The sequence below is a fragment of the Thalia democratica genome, chromosome 8, assembly GCF_965202585.1.
Source record: "Thalia democratica chromosome 8, ktThaDemo2.hap1.1, whole genome shotgun sequence".
NCBI classification, from domain to species: Eukaryota; Metazoa; Chordata; class Thaliacea; order Salpida; family Salpidae; genus Thalia; species Thalia democratica.
In genome coordinates this window covers 9,137,312-9,157,818 of record NC_139172.1, presented here as the reverse complement: position 1 = coordinate 9,157,818, position 20,507 = coordinate 9,137,312, and the positions used below count along the sequence as shown (strand labels likewise).

General features: G+C 25.0%; 1 protein-coding gene across 1 annotated transcript; it reads left to right on the top strand.

The window, feature by feature from the left end:
- Positions 1-9,920: 9,920 nt before the first annotated feature.
- LOC145842879 (sodium-dependent glucose transporter 1C-like) lies at positions 9,921-12,683 on the top strand. The gene is made up of 6 exons (XM_082950355.1): positions 9,921-10,050; positions 10,344-10,451; positions 10,688-11,079; positions 11,236-11,356; positions 11,771-11,904; positions 12,567-12,683. Exons 1-6 carry the CDS (start codon positions 9,921-9,923, stop codon positions 12,681-12,683), a joined length of 1,002 nt encoding a protein of 333 aa, XP_082806481.1.
- Positions 12,684-20,507: the final 7,824 nt, after the last annotated feature.

Genomic DNA, 20,507 nt, shown 5'->3' with positions numbered 1-20,507 from the left:
TTTAAACAAACATTAGGATAAACTATATAGCTCTGTTATATAAAGTGGAAAAGCATTATTTTAAGATATAACCTAGCTAGTAAAACAATTGTGTCATGTAACAAACTGCAAAAGTACGTTACGACGATTGACCGTCTTTATTTTGATTAATAATTGATAAATTCCTGCTAAGACCTAGAGCTAAAAAAGTCACTAAAACTTAAACAGACTTGTTTATTTGTATAATAATTCTGAGGGTAATTAAATCAGTTTAGTTAACCTTCTTTAAAACTTTTACTTACGTTTATATAATATCCGAAATGTTTTAATTACGACTTAAATTAGTACTTTGCTGACAAGTAATTTCTTAATCCACTTTAGTAAAAAGAATCGAAATAATGTAAGTAAAAACAAAATAAGAACAACTTTTTTTTTTGTAATAACAGCTAAATTAAGTATAATTAGGAGCAGAAGCTCATAAAAACTCAATCGAAGTTCTTCATTTCCTTCAATCAACTATTTTTTCAGACGGTTATTCAATGTAATGTGTTTACTTTTTATTTATTACAGTAAAATCAGCTTTAAATCTATTGACTTTATTCTTGGTTTTTTTTTTCACCTCTAAATTTCGATAAATGGTATAAGTTTTTTTCTTAATTAGAAATTTTAACCTATATAATAGGTTTTACAAAACAAACAAATTTAAGTATTTTATTAGTAGTTTTTAGTAATATAAATTAATCTAATAAACTATAATTTTTAAATTATCTATAAAATTACTATAAATTTTCTACTATTAATTGTGGAAAATTGTTTTCGCAATCTTAAATTTTAAAAAATTTAAAATTTTTATTAAAATTAAACTTTATTTTATTCTTTATATATAATATTTAAAAAAAAATTAAATAAAGCAAAGTAACAAATTTTTAAGTTATAATTTTTAAAGTCAAGTTTTTTATATAATGTTTTTTTTTTTTGTACCTTTTTTAAAGTCGAGCAATAAACCTTACAACAAAGCTAAAACATTAAGTTAAGAATTTTAAAAACTAGATAGCAATTAGTAATGATTAACTTAATTATAAAATAAGTTTTCTTAAAATCAACCAGATTTTTTTGCAAAGTATATTTAATAATTCTTTAATATTTAAATAAAACTTAGAGAAAAAAATTAAACTTTTTACATTTTTAGTAAAAGGTTATAAAACCTAAAAGTTCTTAATTAACATAAATTGATTAGTAATTAACATAAACTGGTATGTTTTGATTTTTTGAAAAATATAAAAAGATCTCAACTTCTATTGGAGAAATTATATTTATTGAATTTTTTCAATATATGTTAAAGCAGACTCAGTTTCGGTAAAAGACCTCTTCAGTGCTCATTTTAAAAAATCTTATTCAAATAGAACTATTATTATTCTGTTTGAATATATTTTTTTTTAAATAAGCACTGAATAGGTCTTTGACCGAAACTGAGTCGGCTTTAAAATATCTTGAAAGAATTTAATAATTAAATTGATTAATAAATATAAACTGTAAAATTAAGCAACTAAGCTTTTGGACTATATATTTTGTAAATTATTGCCCAATAAAAAAAATAGAATTGTTATACATCACAAAAAATGAAATTAAAATATCATTTTTTAAATGATATGATAATAAATAAAAATGATTTAATAGCAAAGTAAATCTCTTTGCAGACAACACAAAAATTTTAGCCATTCTAATTCATTTTAAAATCTTTAGATATAATTTACCATTATACTAATTTATTGTTTAACTTTTATTGCGTTACGCCGTTTCCCTTCAGACAGTTCATCAGACGCAAAAAAAGCTTATTAAAATAAAAGTTACCATTGACTAAAAAAAAAAGTAAGTCGTAGTAAATGACAGGTTCTAAATATTCAATACGTCTACCCTACTTTTGACTATGTATTTAACAGTATAAGCTTTTGTTTTAGGATCTTATAATTGTAGTGATGAAAATTTTAAATGAAACCGCAATATTAACTACGTTTACCAGATTTTATCAACTATGTTATTTTAAGTAAAATATTTACTGATTATAACATTCTTAAAAAGTTGTATTTCATATACATTCGTCAAAGTTTAAACACAACAAGTCAATCTGGTCTTCCTACTTAGAAAAATATATTGACCGTCTAGAACAGGGGTCGGCAAACTGCGGCCCGCGGGCCAAATGCGGCCCGCAAAGGGTAAATCTGCGGCCCGCAAGCACGTTATTTTTTTAAATGGAATGCGGCCCGCGAAAGAAAATTTTGCGGCCCGCTGAGCAAAAATATATTTTTAGTGAAATTTGTTTGATAAATTTAGTTTTAAATTCCTGTATACATTTAAAACAATTAAAAGACTTTAATGATTTAGCTTAAAAATGTGAAAAAAACAGGTTAGCATTCTACCAAGTTTTTTTTCTTAACTTCATAATAAATTTATTTTTACAACAGCAAATTATTTTCTGAAAAAGCAATGTAAAAAGTGCTTTGAATTAGTAAGATAGTTATATAATACCTATTCGGTATAAACTACATTCAAATGTTTTTCGTTTTGTACAAAAGTAATGCATAGTAATTAATTAAAATGTCATTACTTTACAGTTTAGTTATTTTACACGTTCTTTATACCTAAGGTCTTATTACAGATGTTTTATTTCTAAATGTTATATTCTAGTTCATTGAAAAAAAATTTAAATAACATAATAATAATAATAATATTAAAAAAATAATTATAATAATAATCATAATAATAGTAATAATAATTATTATAATAATAATAAAAATAACAATAATGATAAGAATAACAATAATAATCATAATAGTAATATTAATAAAAAAAATTATAGTTATAATAACAATAAAAATAATAATCATAATAATAATAATTATAAGAATAATTATAAAAATAATAAGAACAATAACAATAATAATAATAATAACAACAATAACAAAACAATAATAATAATAACAATAATAATAATAACAAGAAGAAGAAGAATAAATAAAATTAATTTGTTTTGGTTTTGTTACCTTTGAATTTTTAGAAGTTTTCTTTGCATTTTCAATTAATTCCTATGCACACCAATGAACAAAGATGCTCATGTTTTAAACCACTTTTTATTTAATACTTAACGAGATAAAATTTAGTTTATTCATGATTTTCTAACACTATTGTTTCTACATGTAATATCTAAGTGTGAACAGACACATTTAAAACAACATATATGACATAATCTAAAAAGGTTTTTGTTAGGTATACTTTTTATTTTTCAAATCATGTTTTTTGGTAAAGTAAGTTAATTTTTATGCGTTGCATACTAATATAAACAGTTGCTGTTTTTTTGGAACTACCTATTTAATACAAACTAGATTGAGAAATGGTAATTTATTAAGTTTGTAAATTTTTAATCAAAATAGTTCAAATTCGATCAAATAAACAAATAAAATTCCAACGCACTCAGACTATGACTATTTTAAGACTTGAAATATCAGGCCAATTTAGTCATTTTTCAGTTTTTGGCTTGAATTGTTTTTTGTATTTTAAAATACCAGGCTAGTTTTGGTCATTCGGATTGACTTTTTTGCTTTAAAGGGTGATAAACTAAATTCATAATGTATGTTTTGTTTATAAAAAGTGTTTGTTTGAATTAAAATATATTTTAAATTTTAAGTCTTTCAACTGATATAATTTAAATTATTATTTATATTAATTGTATATATATTAGTGTGAACAATTAGTGTTGACAAAAAATCACGGAAAAGCTTGGAATTTGACAATTTATAATTAAAAAATCTGAAAAAGCCATGAATTTGAGAATTATCGAAAAAACCTGGAATTCTAAACGATTTTTACATTTAAAGTAATGAAATTTCGATTTTACACAAAAAATCCACCATATAAATATTTTTTATTAAAAAACAAATTTAAAGTATTGTACTTGTATATTTTAAATTATACTATTTAAGACAGTTTTTTTTACCTTTAGCTTAATTATATACTAAAAATGGAAGTAAAAAGCTGTACTTTAAAAACTTGGTATTGGTGCATTATACCTTTGTTTTTAAAATGTCTTTACCTATTGTTGTGCTTTGTATTGGAACTAAACCTAGAAATTCTTCTAAAATCTCAAAATTAGTAATATCACCAGTAATAAAAATTCTAAAATGAGCAAAATCTGTTGTATCAGTATTCTCATCTTAACAGATTGATTTAATTCCTAATTTGGTTTAGTCGGCTTTATAATCTTCAGACATTTCCTAAACACGACTTCTTGATAATATTCAAGAAATAAGCAGAAATATTTTACTAACGCAAAAAAAAATTATTTAAATAAGTTTTCAACTCTGAACGGTATCTTTTTTTAGTATTTTTTTGCTACTTTATAACTTGCCTACAGTTTTTTCTGATCAGTCTGTAGTTACTGTAAATAATTATGTGCATTGTTGAAACTGACTTAAGCGATTTGTTTTGTTTTTTTTTTCGTTTCTCGCAATAACTCCAAACTAACTTATTATAGTTCTTATAGCTCGTCTTATAATTCACATTTGCTCTTTTTAATTTCAATATTTTTATTGCTAATAAAAAAAAGGTTTTTCTAATTCATTAATGGCTTTCAATTGTCCAGCCAAGCTGGATTAAAAAATTTTTTATTTATATAACTAATTCACTGTTAATAAACTTCGGTATTTCTTTATTTTGTGAAGTTTATTTTAAACAGGGTTGCCAAAAATCAGGCTAATTTAAAAAAACTTTAACATTCAGATTAGGTTGAAGCTGTTTTATGAAATTTTTATAAAATTCAGGTGTACCGGAAACTTTTATTTCAAACACTTTGAATGAATCTTCGAATTCTCAGAATAGTTTTTATGATTGTAGTGTAGTTTAGTAATTGTATTTTTTTGTCTATTTACTTATTGTGCTTTGTTATAATAATGATATTTTAGCTATGTATCTAAGCTTGATTGACAGAAAGTTTTTAGCTATTTCAAGTTTTAGTAAACTTTTAATATAATTCATAAATTTTTGCTTTTAAATTGGCAACTGCTTAAAAGACTAACTAATTACTATGAGGTATTTTATTAAAATATTCCAGAATTAAGTAAACTAAAAAAATTGATTTAGCTTATCTACAGTATAAAAAGGTATTAATTTTAATTAATTTAGTAATTACTGAATTTTCTAAAAAGCTCAAATTATTTAAGACGCAAAAACTATTTTATAAAGTTAACATATTTTGATACGAAAAGGTGGTTCGTAATGAAAAAAATATAGAAAAGTAACCCATAAATGTTTTTCAAGCTCGGTTTTTATAGAGAGTTAGGTTGCAAGTAAAATAATAAAAGTATTTTATGAAGTTTAACTTATTAAGTACTTAAGAAAGTACATATTTTATTAAGACTTAGTATACTAAACAATGTAAATTCTATTACAATAGATATTTATGTATAAAAAGGCATTCTATGTGTAGCTAAAGGTTATTTAAAGTAATTAAGTGAATAAAAGTAAAACTATCTCTGGTGTGACCAAAACAAAAGCCCAAATATTATTCAAATACCACTAAAACTAAAACTGTGGCCCGCGAAGATTTTCAAAACTTTAAATTTGGCCCGCGAGCACCAACTGCCTGCCGACCCCTGGTCTAGAACAGCGGTTCTTAAACTTTTTTTCATTTTTACCCTATTTTAGAAGATTATTACCAAATTTACCCCCAACTTCCAAAATAATTTTTATTTTGAGGAAAAAAACTAGATTTTTTGAACTTTAAGCTTAACAAATATAAAAAACCATAAAATTAAAGAGTTTATTTAACTTTAAAAAAATTACAGTCAAACACTAACTAATAAACCACAAATACAATTAATAAATATTAATTTAGAAACATATAGTAAACAAACTTACCCCCTAAAAGAATGGAATTTATCTCCAGTTTAAGAATCGCTGGTCTAGAACTTTGTCAAAAAAAAAAAACAGAATAGTCTCCAACTGCTGCAATATTGCTTGCATTTCTTATATTGAAGACTAACAAAACTTAAAGTTTGTTCTTTGAATACAAAAGACTTAGATTTTTCTTAATGCTTTTTAAAACTAATTATCTACCGTTAATTTATTATCCACTTTTCAATCTTATCGAATTAATTAGTTACTATGAAACGAAAACAATAATGCATGCATTCATATTTACAATGATGTTTTGCAAATAATTTTTTTTATTGTTCAGTTTAAATGTAGAGTTAATTTCCAAAAAAAAATAAAATTGCGAAAAATTTGAACAACTCTGACTCAAGTTAAATTGATTTGTAACAAATTCACATTTTGTTATTTAATAGTATATTAATTTAAGGCCATTTTCGTTATGTGTTGGCGGTTAATGTTTTTATTGATTAGAAAGTTGTTGATGTAAGTTGTTGTTGTTGATGTAATTTGAGCTAATTTTGTACATATTCTTATAAATTGCTCACTCATTGCTGTTATTCATTTTAAAAAAATAAATTAAACTATTTGTCACTTGTATTTAATTGTATAAAAATTAACTAAGCTTTTTTATATAAAGGTAATCGCTATACAGGCCATAGGATTACAGATTAAAATTCAACTTGCATTAGTAGAAATTATCAGTAATTTAACCAGATTATTACTTATAAACCATTGATTTAATATTTAGGATTTTGTTCATTCTTTAGTTAGCAGCAACTTTTCTGTAAATGATAAACCATTTTCAATGTTTTCGATAGATTTTTATTTGACATGTATTGTTAATGTGCTTTAGACTTTAGGTTTTAAACTTTGTGGTTAGTCAATGCATTTAAATTTTTGGCGTTTTTTACATTTGGCTGTACTTTAATTATGATAATGTTTATTTTGATTATATCGATTATGCTTTGGCAAAGCAATAAAGACAAGTCAAAAAATGAAAAAATAAAATACCAAACGATTGCACAAATGTGTAGAGACTAACTGTAAAAGTAAGGATGTGTATATCGGGTTGATGTTTGAACACGAAGTAAACTCATTAAAGGAATTTTGTTTTTGATTGTAATTTTCTTATTCTGGTATGTTCTAAACAAATTTAATAAAGAAAATTTAAACTTAAAACAATTTAAAATAAACAAACATATATACAGTACAGATCGAGTTAAAAATGGTCGAGTTAGAAATGATCGGGTTAGAAATGATCGGGTTAAAAGTGATCGGGTTAGAAATGATCGGGTTAGAAATGATAGTAAATCGTTCCATTTGTTAATTTATTATGAAGTAATGCTTAAAAGAAAACAAGGGAGTAAACAATTTTTTTTGAAACAGTGTGTTGTTAGCACACATATATTATGATATAGAATAAAAAAACTTTTTATTAAAAGTGTTTGTCAAGAAAAAATAGAATGAGGGTTAGATTTAGAATATTAGTTTTAATTTTTAAAAATCTATACAGATAAAAATATTTAGTTAAGAAATTACCATAGAGAATACAATCTACTCTTAATCTAACTTAATGAAAAAAAATAATAATTTAAAAATTTTAATAATTTAAAACTGAAAATGGGTATGTTATAATGCATGCACAAACTGTTTAATATTTTAATAAGATATGATCTACTAATAATGGTTATTAACCATATATATCTAACGTTAAACCGTAAGTACTAGTAAACGTTACAAACAAAATCAAACGCTTTAAATATTAATTGGAAATTAAAAGAAAACATTCTTTTTGAAAAATTTACAGCATACTAGGCTACGTCTTTACAGCACGTTATTAATCTTAAGATTTATGTGCGACGTTACTTGAGTTATAAAAAATTGGAGTAGTCTTTCATTAAACAAATTTATTTATTTAAGGTAAGTGCGCTGTTTAAGTAAAAAAATAAGATATTATTATTAATAAAAACATTTATTTAGATTTTTTTGGTATAAGCTTTGAAGACAGTAGTTAAACATACACTAGTTCTAGTATAAACTATACAAAACAGGTAAAAACTATTATACAGAAATTTAAAAGGTAACAAATCATCCCTCCTACTGAAGTTTTTTTAGTTACAACTTTTTAGTTAACATAAAGTTTTAGTGAATAATCTTTGTAGTTAGTAAGTATTTTCAAAAATGACTCAACAAAATTTCTTTTTTGTTTGCTCGATTTTTTTTATTTGTTTATTGACAGTTGCAAGCAAAAACATAGACAAATTTTCAATCTTGTAAATCAATAAATTAATAGTTTAAAAGAATGCAAAATTCAACATTTTTTTGGAAGTATTCTTTTTTTACTACTATTTGTTTAATTAGAGCTTCTATTGTTAGTTTCTTTATTTCAAGATTAAAAAGTATATTTTGATAAACTTTTTTTTTTTTTTATTATTGCAAGTACAACTTTAGCTTATTAAACGTGTAAATAAATTTTTGAATTTTTCTGTTATAAGCTTATATTAATTTCTTAAAGTTGCAAGCGTTAAAGTTTTTCAAACGAGTTTTAAAAGTAATGTATTTTAATCTACAATGTATCAAGACCTATCAGATATAGTAGGAGTTATAAGATAGATACTGAAACTTATAACTTAACTTAAACAGATTAATTAAAAAATTGTTTCTACTAATCATTAGAATACGTAAAGTTTTTAAAAGTATTAATTTAACAAAACCAAAAAAGTTAGACGATTAGTTTAACACATAAAATGATTTTATCACTTAAAACAAAGTGGACTTTTTTTTTCTTTTTTTTTATACCAAATCAGATAGATTGAGACCGTTTTAGTTTTTATTTTATTCGATCTTTAGTTTACTTACAAACAAAAATATTTCGGTCAAATATATAAATAAAAACAAAAGTTAAGAATATGAGTGTGTTTACTATAGCACCTTTTCACCTTAATTAAAATCTCTGTTTTCAGAAGAAAAAAAAACTATACCAATAAGTTATCTTTTATCATTCTACTAATTATCATTGTAATACATTTCACACTTAGAACAAAACGAACTTTAAACTAAAGACCTATAGATTGTGTTTCTAAAATCCAAAAAATATTCAAATTAAAAAAAGAAATGCATATGTAGTATTAATTTCACATATAAGATTAGTAATTTTTGAAAGTTTATGACACTGCCTTCTCTAATTGCATAAAATTAATTTAGGTACCAAAAATATTAGTATCAACTTTATTGTAAACCTAAATTTGCTATTATTTCAAAAAATATTAAAGGCACAAATTAAACACCTTACAAACTGATCATTATTGTTTATTGAAAAAAAAAATAAGCGCTCAAATATTTGGTCCTAGGACCTGGTGTATGAAAAAACCTTTCGGTTATCGAGTCATACTCCAGGATACAGTTTAAAGTCATGTCCAGGACAAATTATTATGTCCAGGACATGATAACTTTGGTTTTCATCTAGCGGCATACTATAATAACAAAATCCTTAATTGAGTAATATTTTTAAGGGTATTTACCAGTCGCTTTTCGGACCAACCTTGCTGTTTCTGGCTGAAAACACAAACTCGTCAATATCATCAGTTTCGTTTCTCCACACTGGCAGAGCTGCTGGCCTTCTGATTGGATCGGTCACCGGAAGCATTTTGTGGAAGAAATTAGATAATTTCAGACCTGTACTTTCAATCGGTTAACTTTTAAAATCATGAAAATAAATGCCTTTAACCTATTTAAAGTAATATTCTATAAACTTTAAATAATTTGTTGAGATATGGCCTCTTGCAAATACTGAAATGTAATAATTTCAGTTGTCATTTATAAAGTATTTCAAAAGTTTAAATTTCAAATATCAATTTATCAATGTCTTCTTTTTTTTGAAACCTACTAATATTACTTTTTCATCTAAATATTTAAATGAAAAATAAGTTTTTAATTCAAATAAATCAAAATTATAGATAATAAAATACGTTTTTGTTATAAACTATTCTGAAGGCTAACAATAATGAAAAGGGAATATGTATTTTATAGGTGTTTTGATGGTAATTTCAGGCGGTCTTGCAATTTCTATTCCTTATTTGAAGAATCTCGCATTACTTATTTCTGCTTCAACGTTAGCCGGCTTTAGTTTCGGTTATCTTGATTCTGGTTTGTTGTGCTTTATAAGTTTTTTTTTTCTTTGCTTTTTTAAATTGAAATTATATATTTTTACTGTTAAGTATTTTATAAATAAAATGTGCTTATAAAGATTATCAAAATAACTACTATTTTGTTTAAAACTTTGTTTAAAAAAGTTCAAGTTTTTATTTATGGTAACCTTTACTTATATTTAAAATATTTTAATAAAGTTTTTACGTCAATGGTAGTTTTAAAACTTATTTTATCCTAGCTTTGTTGTAAACCTGCTTCGGAAAAATTAAATTAAAACTTTATTGTAAAAGGTTCGGTTTCCTTATTTTTCAAAGCTTGGGGTCCAAGGGGTTCAAGACCAATCATTCAAGGATACCATTTCGCAGTTAGTTTCGGATCTGTGCTTGCTCCTGCAATTGGTTTGTTTTTATTCATAATTTAATTTAGCAGTTTTCCTTGAAAACCTTAAAGTTTTAGCTCAATTTTTTTTCTTTACAACAGTTTTATTGTTTAATGTGAGCATAATTAATGAACCACTTGTTTAGAATTAGAGTAAAATTATTAAAAACATAATATTTTTTTGTTGTTTTGAGTTAAAATATAAATAGTTTTTGTCTACAAACAAAAAGACTTATTATGATGTTATTGTAAACAGCCGCTCCTTTTATTGAAAAAGCACAAACGGATACTAATGAAGCTGAAAGTTGTCCCGGGTCTGAATCAAATAAAAGTCTTTACAGCGCAGTAGCGAGCACAAGTGAAAATGATGTCGATCCAATTGTGTGGCCATATGTAATAGCTGGAAGTAGCATGATTGTTTTTAGTGTTGCATTGTTAGTATTTGCTTCGCTCAATATCGATAAAAAAATGATTTCTTCTACTATTAGTGGTGTTAAAAATGCAGGTGAATATAAAGAAGAACAATTTAAAGATGTTTTTTGGATACTATTAGCTGTAGCTGTATTCTACATTTCATTTACAAGTCAGCAAAGAGTTTTTGACGGATACATTTATTCAATGGCCCTTTGTTCATCTCTATCTTTCACTGTAAGTTTTGATAAAAATATATAGTTAGAATTTCAATTAGAAAATTAATTTGTAAATTAAAAATATTTACTCAGAATTTTTTAGTTTTTTATTTAAATAATTATACAATTTCAAAATCAATATTCAGAATCTAAGGTATAAGTAAAATAAAAACAGGTAGCAAAGTCAGCAAGACTAAACTCCTTGTATTGGCTTGGAATGCTTATAGGTAGAGGCCTTGGAATTTTGTATGCAGAAAAATTTCAACCAAAAACGATGATCTTGTATGGACTCTTCGGTAACATCATTTCTATGGTTTAACTATAAAACTCCTTAATATTTTTATAAATAATTTAAAAATACCTTGTGAAAGTACCCTTTTTTATGAATTATGTAAAAAAATAGTTTTTAAAGTATAAGTCTTAAATTAAGCTGGTGTACTTATAACAAAAACCTATTTGTAGGTAGTTTTTGTTGTGTTTGGTGAACTAATTCCTTCGATAGTTTGGATTTCAACATTCTTTTTTGCACTTTGCATTTCTACTACTTACTCGAGTGGTTCGTAATTTTTTTATTATACAGAAAAAAGATGACTTTAATATTTAAACACTATTAGTAACTTCATTATGAGCTTGTTTAAAGTTTTACAACTTTAAATATCAAAAAAGTTCAACTACTTGCAATTCAAATAATGAAGTAAAGTACACAACAGGAATATCTTGGACTTCACAAGTGATGAACGTTTCATCGAGTTACTTGTTTATATTTTCACTGGGAAATGGAATAGGCAGTATGGTGATTCCGCCAATTGCTGGCCTCATATTTGAAAATGAACCTTTTGCCCTCGTAAGTTACTTTACGGCAATTTTATTTTTATTTTTGAAGATTAAAGAAATAGTAAATTTTGTTTGGCAGAGTTGTTTGTTTTGTTTTCTGAATACGTAAAACCCAACTGGCATAATAGTTTTTTTATTTTTTTAGTTGATATTAAAGTTGATTAAGCTTTAATTTTTTTAAACAATGTATTTGCAACTAAACCGAATTTTCATTTAATAAAAGAATTGTGTAATTACTTTCACAAAAAATATTTTACACTAAAAATAAAATTCATGAGTTTCTATTTGTTGTTTTTTAAATTGAAAAATTATTAAGTTTAAACGTTTAATAGAATTTAACATTAAGAAAAGCTTAATAAAGCTTAAAATTTAAAAGTGTTCAAAACCAAATACTTTATTATTATTCTTTTATCATTAAATCATTTTAACAACAGTTTAAAATTATTTTGTATTTCCTGGCAATGAATAACTTTATCTACCACTAGAAACGTTTAAATTAATTTAAATAAGTTTTAACAAAACAAAAATGCTGTTTTAAACAAATAGTAAGCCATAATAAAATATTATTAATGTTTGTTATATTTTACTTTAGAGACAATAGTTTTATAGTACTTTAATGTTTGTTCAAAATTGTTTATTTAGTATAAAAAAAAAAAATTCAAAAATTCTCAGTCTTACCTGTTGGTTGGATTTAGTGGATTGAATGTAATATCATTCTCAGTTTTGAATCTAATTGGTAGAAATCACGATGCTCCAAAACAAAGTAGTGATTGGAGGACTAAGCTTTGAATTTATTTTTTGTACCAATTTTACGTTATATAGATTAATTTTTAAGCTTACAAAAACTTAGTTTAGATTTTTAAGACATAACGATGAATTTTAAACAAGGTTTTTACATTACTGTTTGCATTATATTTAAACTAGAGAATAACTTTTTTAAACCTACATCAGTTAACAAAATAGAACATAAATATAAATTTTAAAAATACAACAAATAGTTTGATATGTAAGTTATAGTAATTTAAAATGCACTAAATGTAACATTTATTTAGACCTTCAAATAATTCCTGTAAAAATTTTCAATAATTTACAGCAAAAATTAATAATTTACAACTAAACATGGTTTAAAATTTTCAAATAAGCAAACTAAGTATTATAATTTCATGTAAATATTTTAAAACAAATACTCAACCCATTTAAATGTAAAACAAGGCAGTTTTATGAATTAAATTACTAATTTTGATGTTTTTTATGGTGCTACCTGTTTTTTTCTTTTTTGTTCTTTTGATTGATTAAAAAAATTAAAATGTCTAATCTTATGAATTTATTAGTGTTGACTATAAAAACTGCTTAATTTCCAGAGTAAAGAGCTTGTTCTAATAAAAACAAAAGTGCGTATTAGCTATTCTATTTATTACCAGGTTTCGACGAAAAAAAAATCTAACTTTGTCAAATATTAAAAAAATACAAAACTTAAAATAGTAAAAGTAGTAATATTGTAGTTTATTTAACGACAAAAAATGACGCAAAAGTATTTTTTCTTACGACCTGGTGTACGAAAAAAACGTTTTGGTTATCTAGTCGCATACCATAAACACCTTTTAATGTCTTGTTCAGGACAATAATTTTTTTAGATTTCAGAAAGTTTTGACAACGACAATTTTACACATTTTATTTTAGTTGATTAATTACTCAATCAATTAACATTCAATGTAAAAAATTCTATAATTGTTACTTAATAGAATTTTGATCTCTCTAAAGTCGTTTAAAAAAATTTATAGCTTTACAACAATGAACGTTAAAATATTAACTGAAATAGAAGTAAAAACACGATTAAAACGATTCAATTTATTGAATACAAATATGGCATAAAAATATCAGTCTGTTTAAGCTCTAAAAAGTGTTTTTGAAATAAAGAAAAGCTTTTATGCATGTTTGAAAAAATAAATCTGTTTACAATATATTATTTGAGAAGCAAGTTTTTTCGCGTTTTAAAATAAACTTTATTTGCTTAAAGAAGTGTTGCTGCTTCGATTATTATTTATTAGCTACTTTAACTTTAAATTTATTTATTTTTTTATTTAAGTTTCAATTTCAAATTTTTAAAACGTAATCCCAAAAAAAGTATGGTAAACGTTTTGAATATAAAACAGAACAAAAAAATTGGTTTAATTAAACGTAAGATTAAAGGTAGCTACTGCAAAACATAATTTTGTAAGTTAAAAATGAGTTCTTTTGTGTTGTTAAAAAACTTTTTAATTTTTGAAATATTACAACTAACCACGCTAAAAAAAGCTCTGGCAAAAATTCTATTTACACTTACACCTTTCTAAAAACTGACTATTATCATTAACCCATCGCTTTTAGTTTTAATATTTTGTTTATTTAAAAATACAAAATAATTTATTTTAAGTAATATAGTACAGTTTATTGAATGAAAAAACGCTCAAAATATTTGGCCCTAGGACGTGGTGCACAAAGAACCTTTCGGTTATCTAGCTGTACACCACTTGGATACCTTTTAAAGTCTTGTCCAGGACTAATAACAGTTTAATAATTCAGTTTTTTTCAATTTAATTGTAGGTGCAAAACTAATTGTTAAGTAAAGAATATAATAATTTACTTTTTTTTCTTTTAAAAAAAAAGGCCTTTTATAAAACCCCCTAGTTTTAATTTCAAGGTAAGTTTAAAAGTTTGAAAAATAATATTTTTAATAAAAAGTATGAGTAAGTTCAAAATTGTCCTCACGAAAAAATCCTGTGCAAAATATTTTTTTTGAACAAAATTTTTTTTTTTTTATTTCTTACGTTAGGGAAAGTTTGCTATTACTACAAGAAAAAACAAAAAGGTAAAACAAAATTTATATTTATAATGAAAATAATTTGAAAATTTAAGTTTTGTTGTATAACTGTAAACGGAATCTCAGTAACTTGCGGTGTAGTTGTAGTCAACAGTTTAGCTTAACTTAAGACTATTTAGTGTTAAATGATAAAACTATTTATTTAGATTGTTTAGATATGTTTTGTTTATTGAACGACAAAAAACGCTAAAAAAATTTGGTCCAAACCTTTCGGTTATCGATTCATACATCATAACAGTTTTGGGTCATGTCAAAGATAAAATTAAATAAAACCAAGTGTTATATCTTAACCCCTTTTCAAGCAAATAAATACATCATTGATAAAATTAATTAACCTTAGAATTAGTCTTGTTACTTGTTTTGTCTTTTTTGTGTTTAGTTATGTTATTATAAAAAAAAAGCGTGTTTTAAAAAATACTTCATACATAATATATATATTGAGCTTCGAACTGATTTAAAGAATTCGATTCTGCTCGAGTTGCTTCTTCTCGAGTTGCTTCTTCTCGAGTTGCCTATTCTCGAGTTGCCTCTTCTCGAGTTGCCTCTGCTTGAGATGCTTTTACTCGAGTTGCTTCTGCTCCAGTTGCTTCTTCTCGAGTTGCCTCTGCTTGAAATGCTTTTGCTCGAGTTTCCTCTGCTTGAATCGCCTGTGCTTTGTTTTCATTTTTTGTTTACAATAACTTGTGAATGATGCTTAAACCTCTACTGTTTCAGGGAATTTTCAACTTAGCTTACTTACCGCAAGATATTGATTTTGCGGTAATTCTTGAAGAAATTTTGCTGTTTTGAGTTCATTTGCGGCAGTCAGCTAAGAGTTTGCGGCAGTGAAGTGAGCAAAATGTTCGTTTTCTAAATTGGAGTTTAATAAGAGATTTTTTTTTTTAAATAACGAAAACGTTATAGATACTTAACTTTTTCTTACACAATTTTATGGTGGTGCAATTGCGGCAGTGCAACACCCCACGCGACGCCCCTGGTATAAACTATACAAAATACGTAAAAACTAGTGAAATACCGGATTCTAACATTCTAAATTTAAAATAAGATTCGGATTCGGATCCGTCCGGATCCTTATTTCAAAATAAGATTCGGATCCGGTAAATCACTTCAAGCTTTTTGAATTATACTTAATTCTGTGTATAAAGTTAAAAGAAATATAAAATTGTTTGGAAAAATATTAAAACTAAAGTTGAAAAGGATGTAAAACTTACAAGGTTATAAAAAAGCAAGCGGTTTAAAGTTTGAAAAAGATGTAAGTTAATATAATGTCAATAAAATTACCTCTCCATTTGCGGCTACTTGTGTGTCTTACTTCGATTTTTCTTTTTTGATTAACATTGACTTTAAATTATAAAACTCATTTCGAAAAAACATCTAGAAATTTCATACTACTCTCAATGTTTTAGTTTTAAAACAGTATACATTCATGCAAGCGATCAAAAATGGCACTAAAAATCAGTAGCTCTTCGAAACATTTGTTCCAATGTCGTTCCTATGTAGGAGATGATCTGGTCTAAAGAGTAGGTATACTTGTTTATGACACTTGAGTCTAACATTTCTTAATATTATTATTCGAACACTTTTTTAATAGTGTTGCTGGTAATAGTTTTAGTTATTTTTTCAAAAACGTTACAAAAACGATTTTTTTAATTCGTTACAAAAACCTTATCAAATAATTTTCTAAGTAGATATAGATACGAACATTGTTGGATTTCAGAGTTCTCACCAGTATTTGTTTTTGTTATTGTTTGAAAGTTAAATCATCGATTTTATGGTTTTCAAGAAAATTCTTTAAATCAGTTCGTATATTAGTTTATTTTAACTACTTATGATTTATTATACCTAATTTACTTTTTATTAGCTTATAAAGCTCTAGTGTGTAAAATTCTTTACAGCTCTTTGGCGTCTTACTAGTTAAAAAAATCTTTTTACTTGTTGCATCTTACATTTTAATGTTATAAAAGTTTGTAATAATGTCTTTAATATAATAGTGCATATACGATATGAACACAAACTTTCAGCTTCATATATCAAAAATGGAGTTTGTAGTACACCTTTAGCCCTGAAAAAAAAAATGAAGCTTTCAAGCAAACTAGCCTTGATGATTATAAGTCTATCAAACCCTTTACATTAACGATTCAAAAGCAATTAAAGTTCATCAAAAATACATGAATATGTTTGCTTTAGTCAGTCAGCTTTTTTCAAATTTACACGGTCAAGGGCTCATAGAGCTCTTAGCTGAATTAGAGCCGAGGTACGTAATTCCTATCACTAAATACTATGCTTACACAGGTTTATGCTAGTCTGAAGCTGAAAATATCGAATGAACTGTTACATGCTTCATCTTTGTCATTCGCAAGTAGTATGTGGAAAAATTCCAGGACAAATGTATCATATATTTATTTAACAGCAAATTTGCTGAATGAAAGTTTTGAGTTCAAAAATCAGGTTTTGCATTGCTTGGAAGTAGAGAGTGATCACACTGGCCAAAACAACTGTAATTACATTCAGGATATGCTTAGTAATTCGAAAATTACCTTAAATCGTGTTCACTTTTTCTTTTGCGAGACAATGCACGCAAAATTAAGCTGGTAATATCATTGTTAAAATCCTCGTCAGTACCCTGTATTATCCATACGCTTCAGTTAGTCATTAAAGTTTCATTGTTTGTCGACGATCGTATAAATTTGCTATTAGCAAAAGTACGAAAATTAGTTTGCCACTTTTAAAGCAAATAAGTTTTTCACTTAAAGTGCAAAATAAAAACAGATAGATTTTGACTCCGCACTAACAAATGAAAAAGCTTTGCTAAGTTCTTTTGTATGTAGCTTGATTTTTTTGTTCTATTTATCCAGACGTTCGTTTTTTTCTGTTCGCTTATAAAACAAACTATTTTTACAATAAAAACTAATTTATTTTTTAACACGTTGAACATATTTTTTTAACTTTTATTGTTAAAAAGTAACAATATAGTACATTATTTGATTTTTTGTAAAACTTTATTATATTTACATTACAAGCAATTTAAATCTTTAGAATTCCAATTATTAAAGTATTCGGATCCGGCCGCATCCAAATATCAAAATGAGAATTTCATCCGGATCCAGCCGTAACCTAATTTTAAAACTAGCTTTGGAGCCGGAACCGGCCGGATCCTAATTTCAAAATAAGATTTGAATTTGAATCATGTCAGGTCAAAAATTTTTGGATTCTGTAGATCACTAGTAAAAACTATTATACAGAAGTTTTAAAAACAACATATCATACCTTGTATTTAAGTTTTATGTAAGTAATTAAAAGTTACAATTTTTTTAGTTAATGCAAACTTTAAGTAAATAGTCTTTGCGATTAGTTAGTATTTTGCAAAAATTTCTTAAACATAAAAAAATATATCTAACTACTAATACGTGATTTTTATTGTTTGCTTTTTTTTAACCACAAATTTTTAAACAAATATACTTTGCAACTATTTAATTACTTGTATAACTTTTTAATTTGTTTATTATCAGTTGAATGCAAAAACATAATCAAGTTTTTCAATCTTGAAAGTAAATAAGACTAATAGTTTAAAAAGAATGCAAAATTCAACATTTTTTTGGAAGTATTCTTTTTTCGCTACTATTTGTTTAATTAGAGCTTCTATTGTTAGTTTCTTCATTTCAAGATTAAAAACCATATGTTGACAAACTATTTTTTTATATTTATACAAGTAAAACTTCAACTTGTGAAAAATTTGAAAGTTATTTTAGTTTTTCTATTAAGAAGCTCATACAAATATCTTAAAATTGCATATTAAGTTATAGAATTATTGTACTTTTATAAATATTATAAGAATATTTATCGTATATAGCACGAAATGTTAAATAGATAATGATATTCGTATTTAACTTAACTAGATTATTTGTTAAAAAAGTTTCTGCTGATCAATAAAACACTTATAGTTAATTTAAAAAACTGAATCAAAACATAAAAAACAGTTAAATAATTAGTTTTACACACATTTTTTTAACCAAACCAAACAAAGTGGGCAAAGCATTTCCATGTTTTCCACTGTTTTTATATCAAACCAAATTGAGATCATTTTACTTTAAATTTCAATCAAGTCTTTAGTTGTTTCATTTAAAAACTATTTTGATTAAAAAAATGAGTAAAAGTGAGTAAAAAATGTGTTACAAAAATGATTATACTTAATATGGGAACTGGTCAAAATTGCAAGAAGATACTTTTGCACGAAGACATAAATGCACGAGGGGACTAAATTGTACGAAGACAGTTTTGTACCAAGGGTCAATTTTGCACGAGTCACAAATTTGCACGGAGGGTCATTTTTGCATGAAAGTAAAAAAAAACAGGAAAAAAAAACTTAAATATAAATTAATAAAAAATAATAATAATAATAAATACTGACCGAAGGTAAGGGTTAGGGCTTTAGGGGTAACAATGATAGTAAAATTAAGTTAAAAATAACTAATAAAAACTTATATAAAAAAATGAATGAATAAACTAAAACAAATTAATTAAAAAAAAAGCACCGAGTGTTAGGAGTAGCAGTGATAGTAAAAAAAATAAAAATAAAAAAATAAAAAATAAGTTACCGACCGAGAGTAAGGGTTAAGAGTAACAGTGATAGTGAAAAAAAAAATAAAGTAAACTGGAAAAAAAATTTAAATTAGTAAAAAATTTGAAAGAAAAATAAAATTCAACCCGTGCAAAAATGTCCCCGTGCAAAATTGTCTGCTCGTTCAAAAGTAACCCTTCGTGCAATTTTGTCCTTTCGTGCAATATTGTACGCTCGTGCAAATTTGACAGCTACTTACTTAATGTACCACCTTTTTACCTTAACTAAAGTGTCTGTTTCCAGAAAATAAAACAAGGTTATCAAAAAGTTATTTTGTTTATATTGTATCATTCTACTAATTATCATAATAATACATTTTTACACTTAATAATTAAAGTATTTCAAACTAAAAACCTATAGATCAAAGTTTTAAAAATAAATCCCCAAGTTTTAAGAAATATATTGATGAAAAATTAATTTCTCACATAAAATGAGTGGTTTTCCAAAGTTGGTGATACCGCCTATTCTAATTGCCATCTAGAACCTACTTTTTATATATAACTAAATAATAAACTACAAACAGTTTATTTATATTAATAATACATATTTAAGGTTTATTTTGTCATATTAATTATGATATAGAGTATTTTTTAGTAGATTTTAATACATTATTTTGCATTGTACAGTGGTAAAAGTTGCTAATCACATTTATGTAGCAAAACTTTTCTATTTAAAACAAAAACTACTGTGATAAAATATTTTTAACTTTTTACATAAACAAAAAAAAATGTTTGTGCAAGTTCAAAAAATTTATTTAAATACCAAAAATTACTAGTAACAACTTTTTTATGTGTCTTAGTTTGCTTTCAAGTCAAAACATAAAGATAAAAATTAAACACTTTGTATTATAATAAGTTTGCATTTCTTGTAGTGACAATTGTTTTTATATTTTTCTACTAATTTGCAAAGTAAGTAAAACTAGAGTTAAACAATAAAGATTGTAGCATCGTTATTAAAAGTTTCTGTACAGCTTTACTAAATACTTCCAAATAGAATCTTTTTTAAAGATAATAATAAAAAATCCGTAATTGAGTAACATTTTTAAGGGTATTTACCAGTCGCTTTTCGGACCAACATTGCTGTTTCTGGCTGAAAACACAAACTCGTCAATATCATCAGTTTCGTTTCTCCACAC

Coding starts and splice junctions, on each gene's coding strand:
- LOC145842879 (XM_082950355.1), top strand. CDS start 9,921: ATGTATTTTATAGGTGTTTTGATGGTAATTTCAGGCGGTCTTGCAATT. Junction 10,452..10,687: donor TGTGCTTGCTCCTGCAATTG/GTTTGTTTTTAT, acceptor TATTGTAAACAG/CCGCTCCTTTTATTGAAAAA. Junction 11,357..11,770: donor GATCTTGTATGGACTCTTCG/GTAACATCATTT, acceptor AGTACACAACAG/GAATATCTTGGACTTCACAA.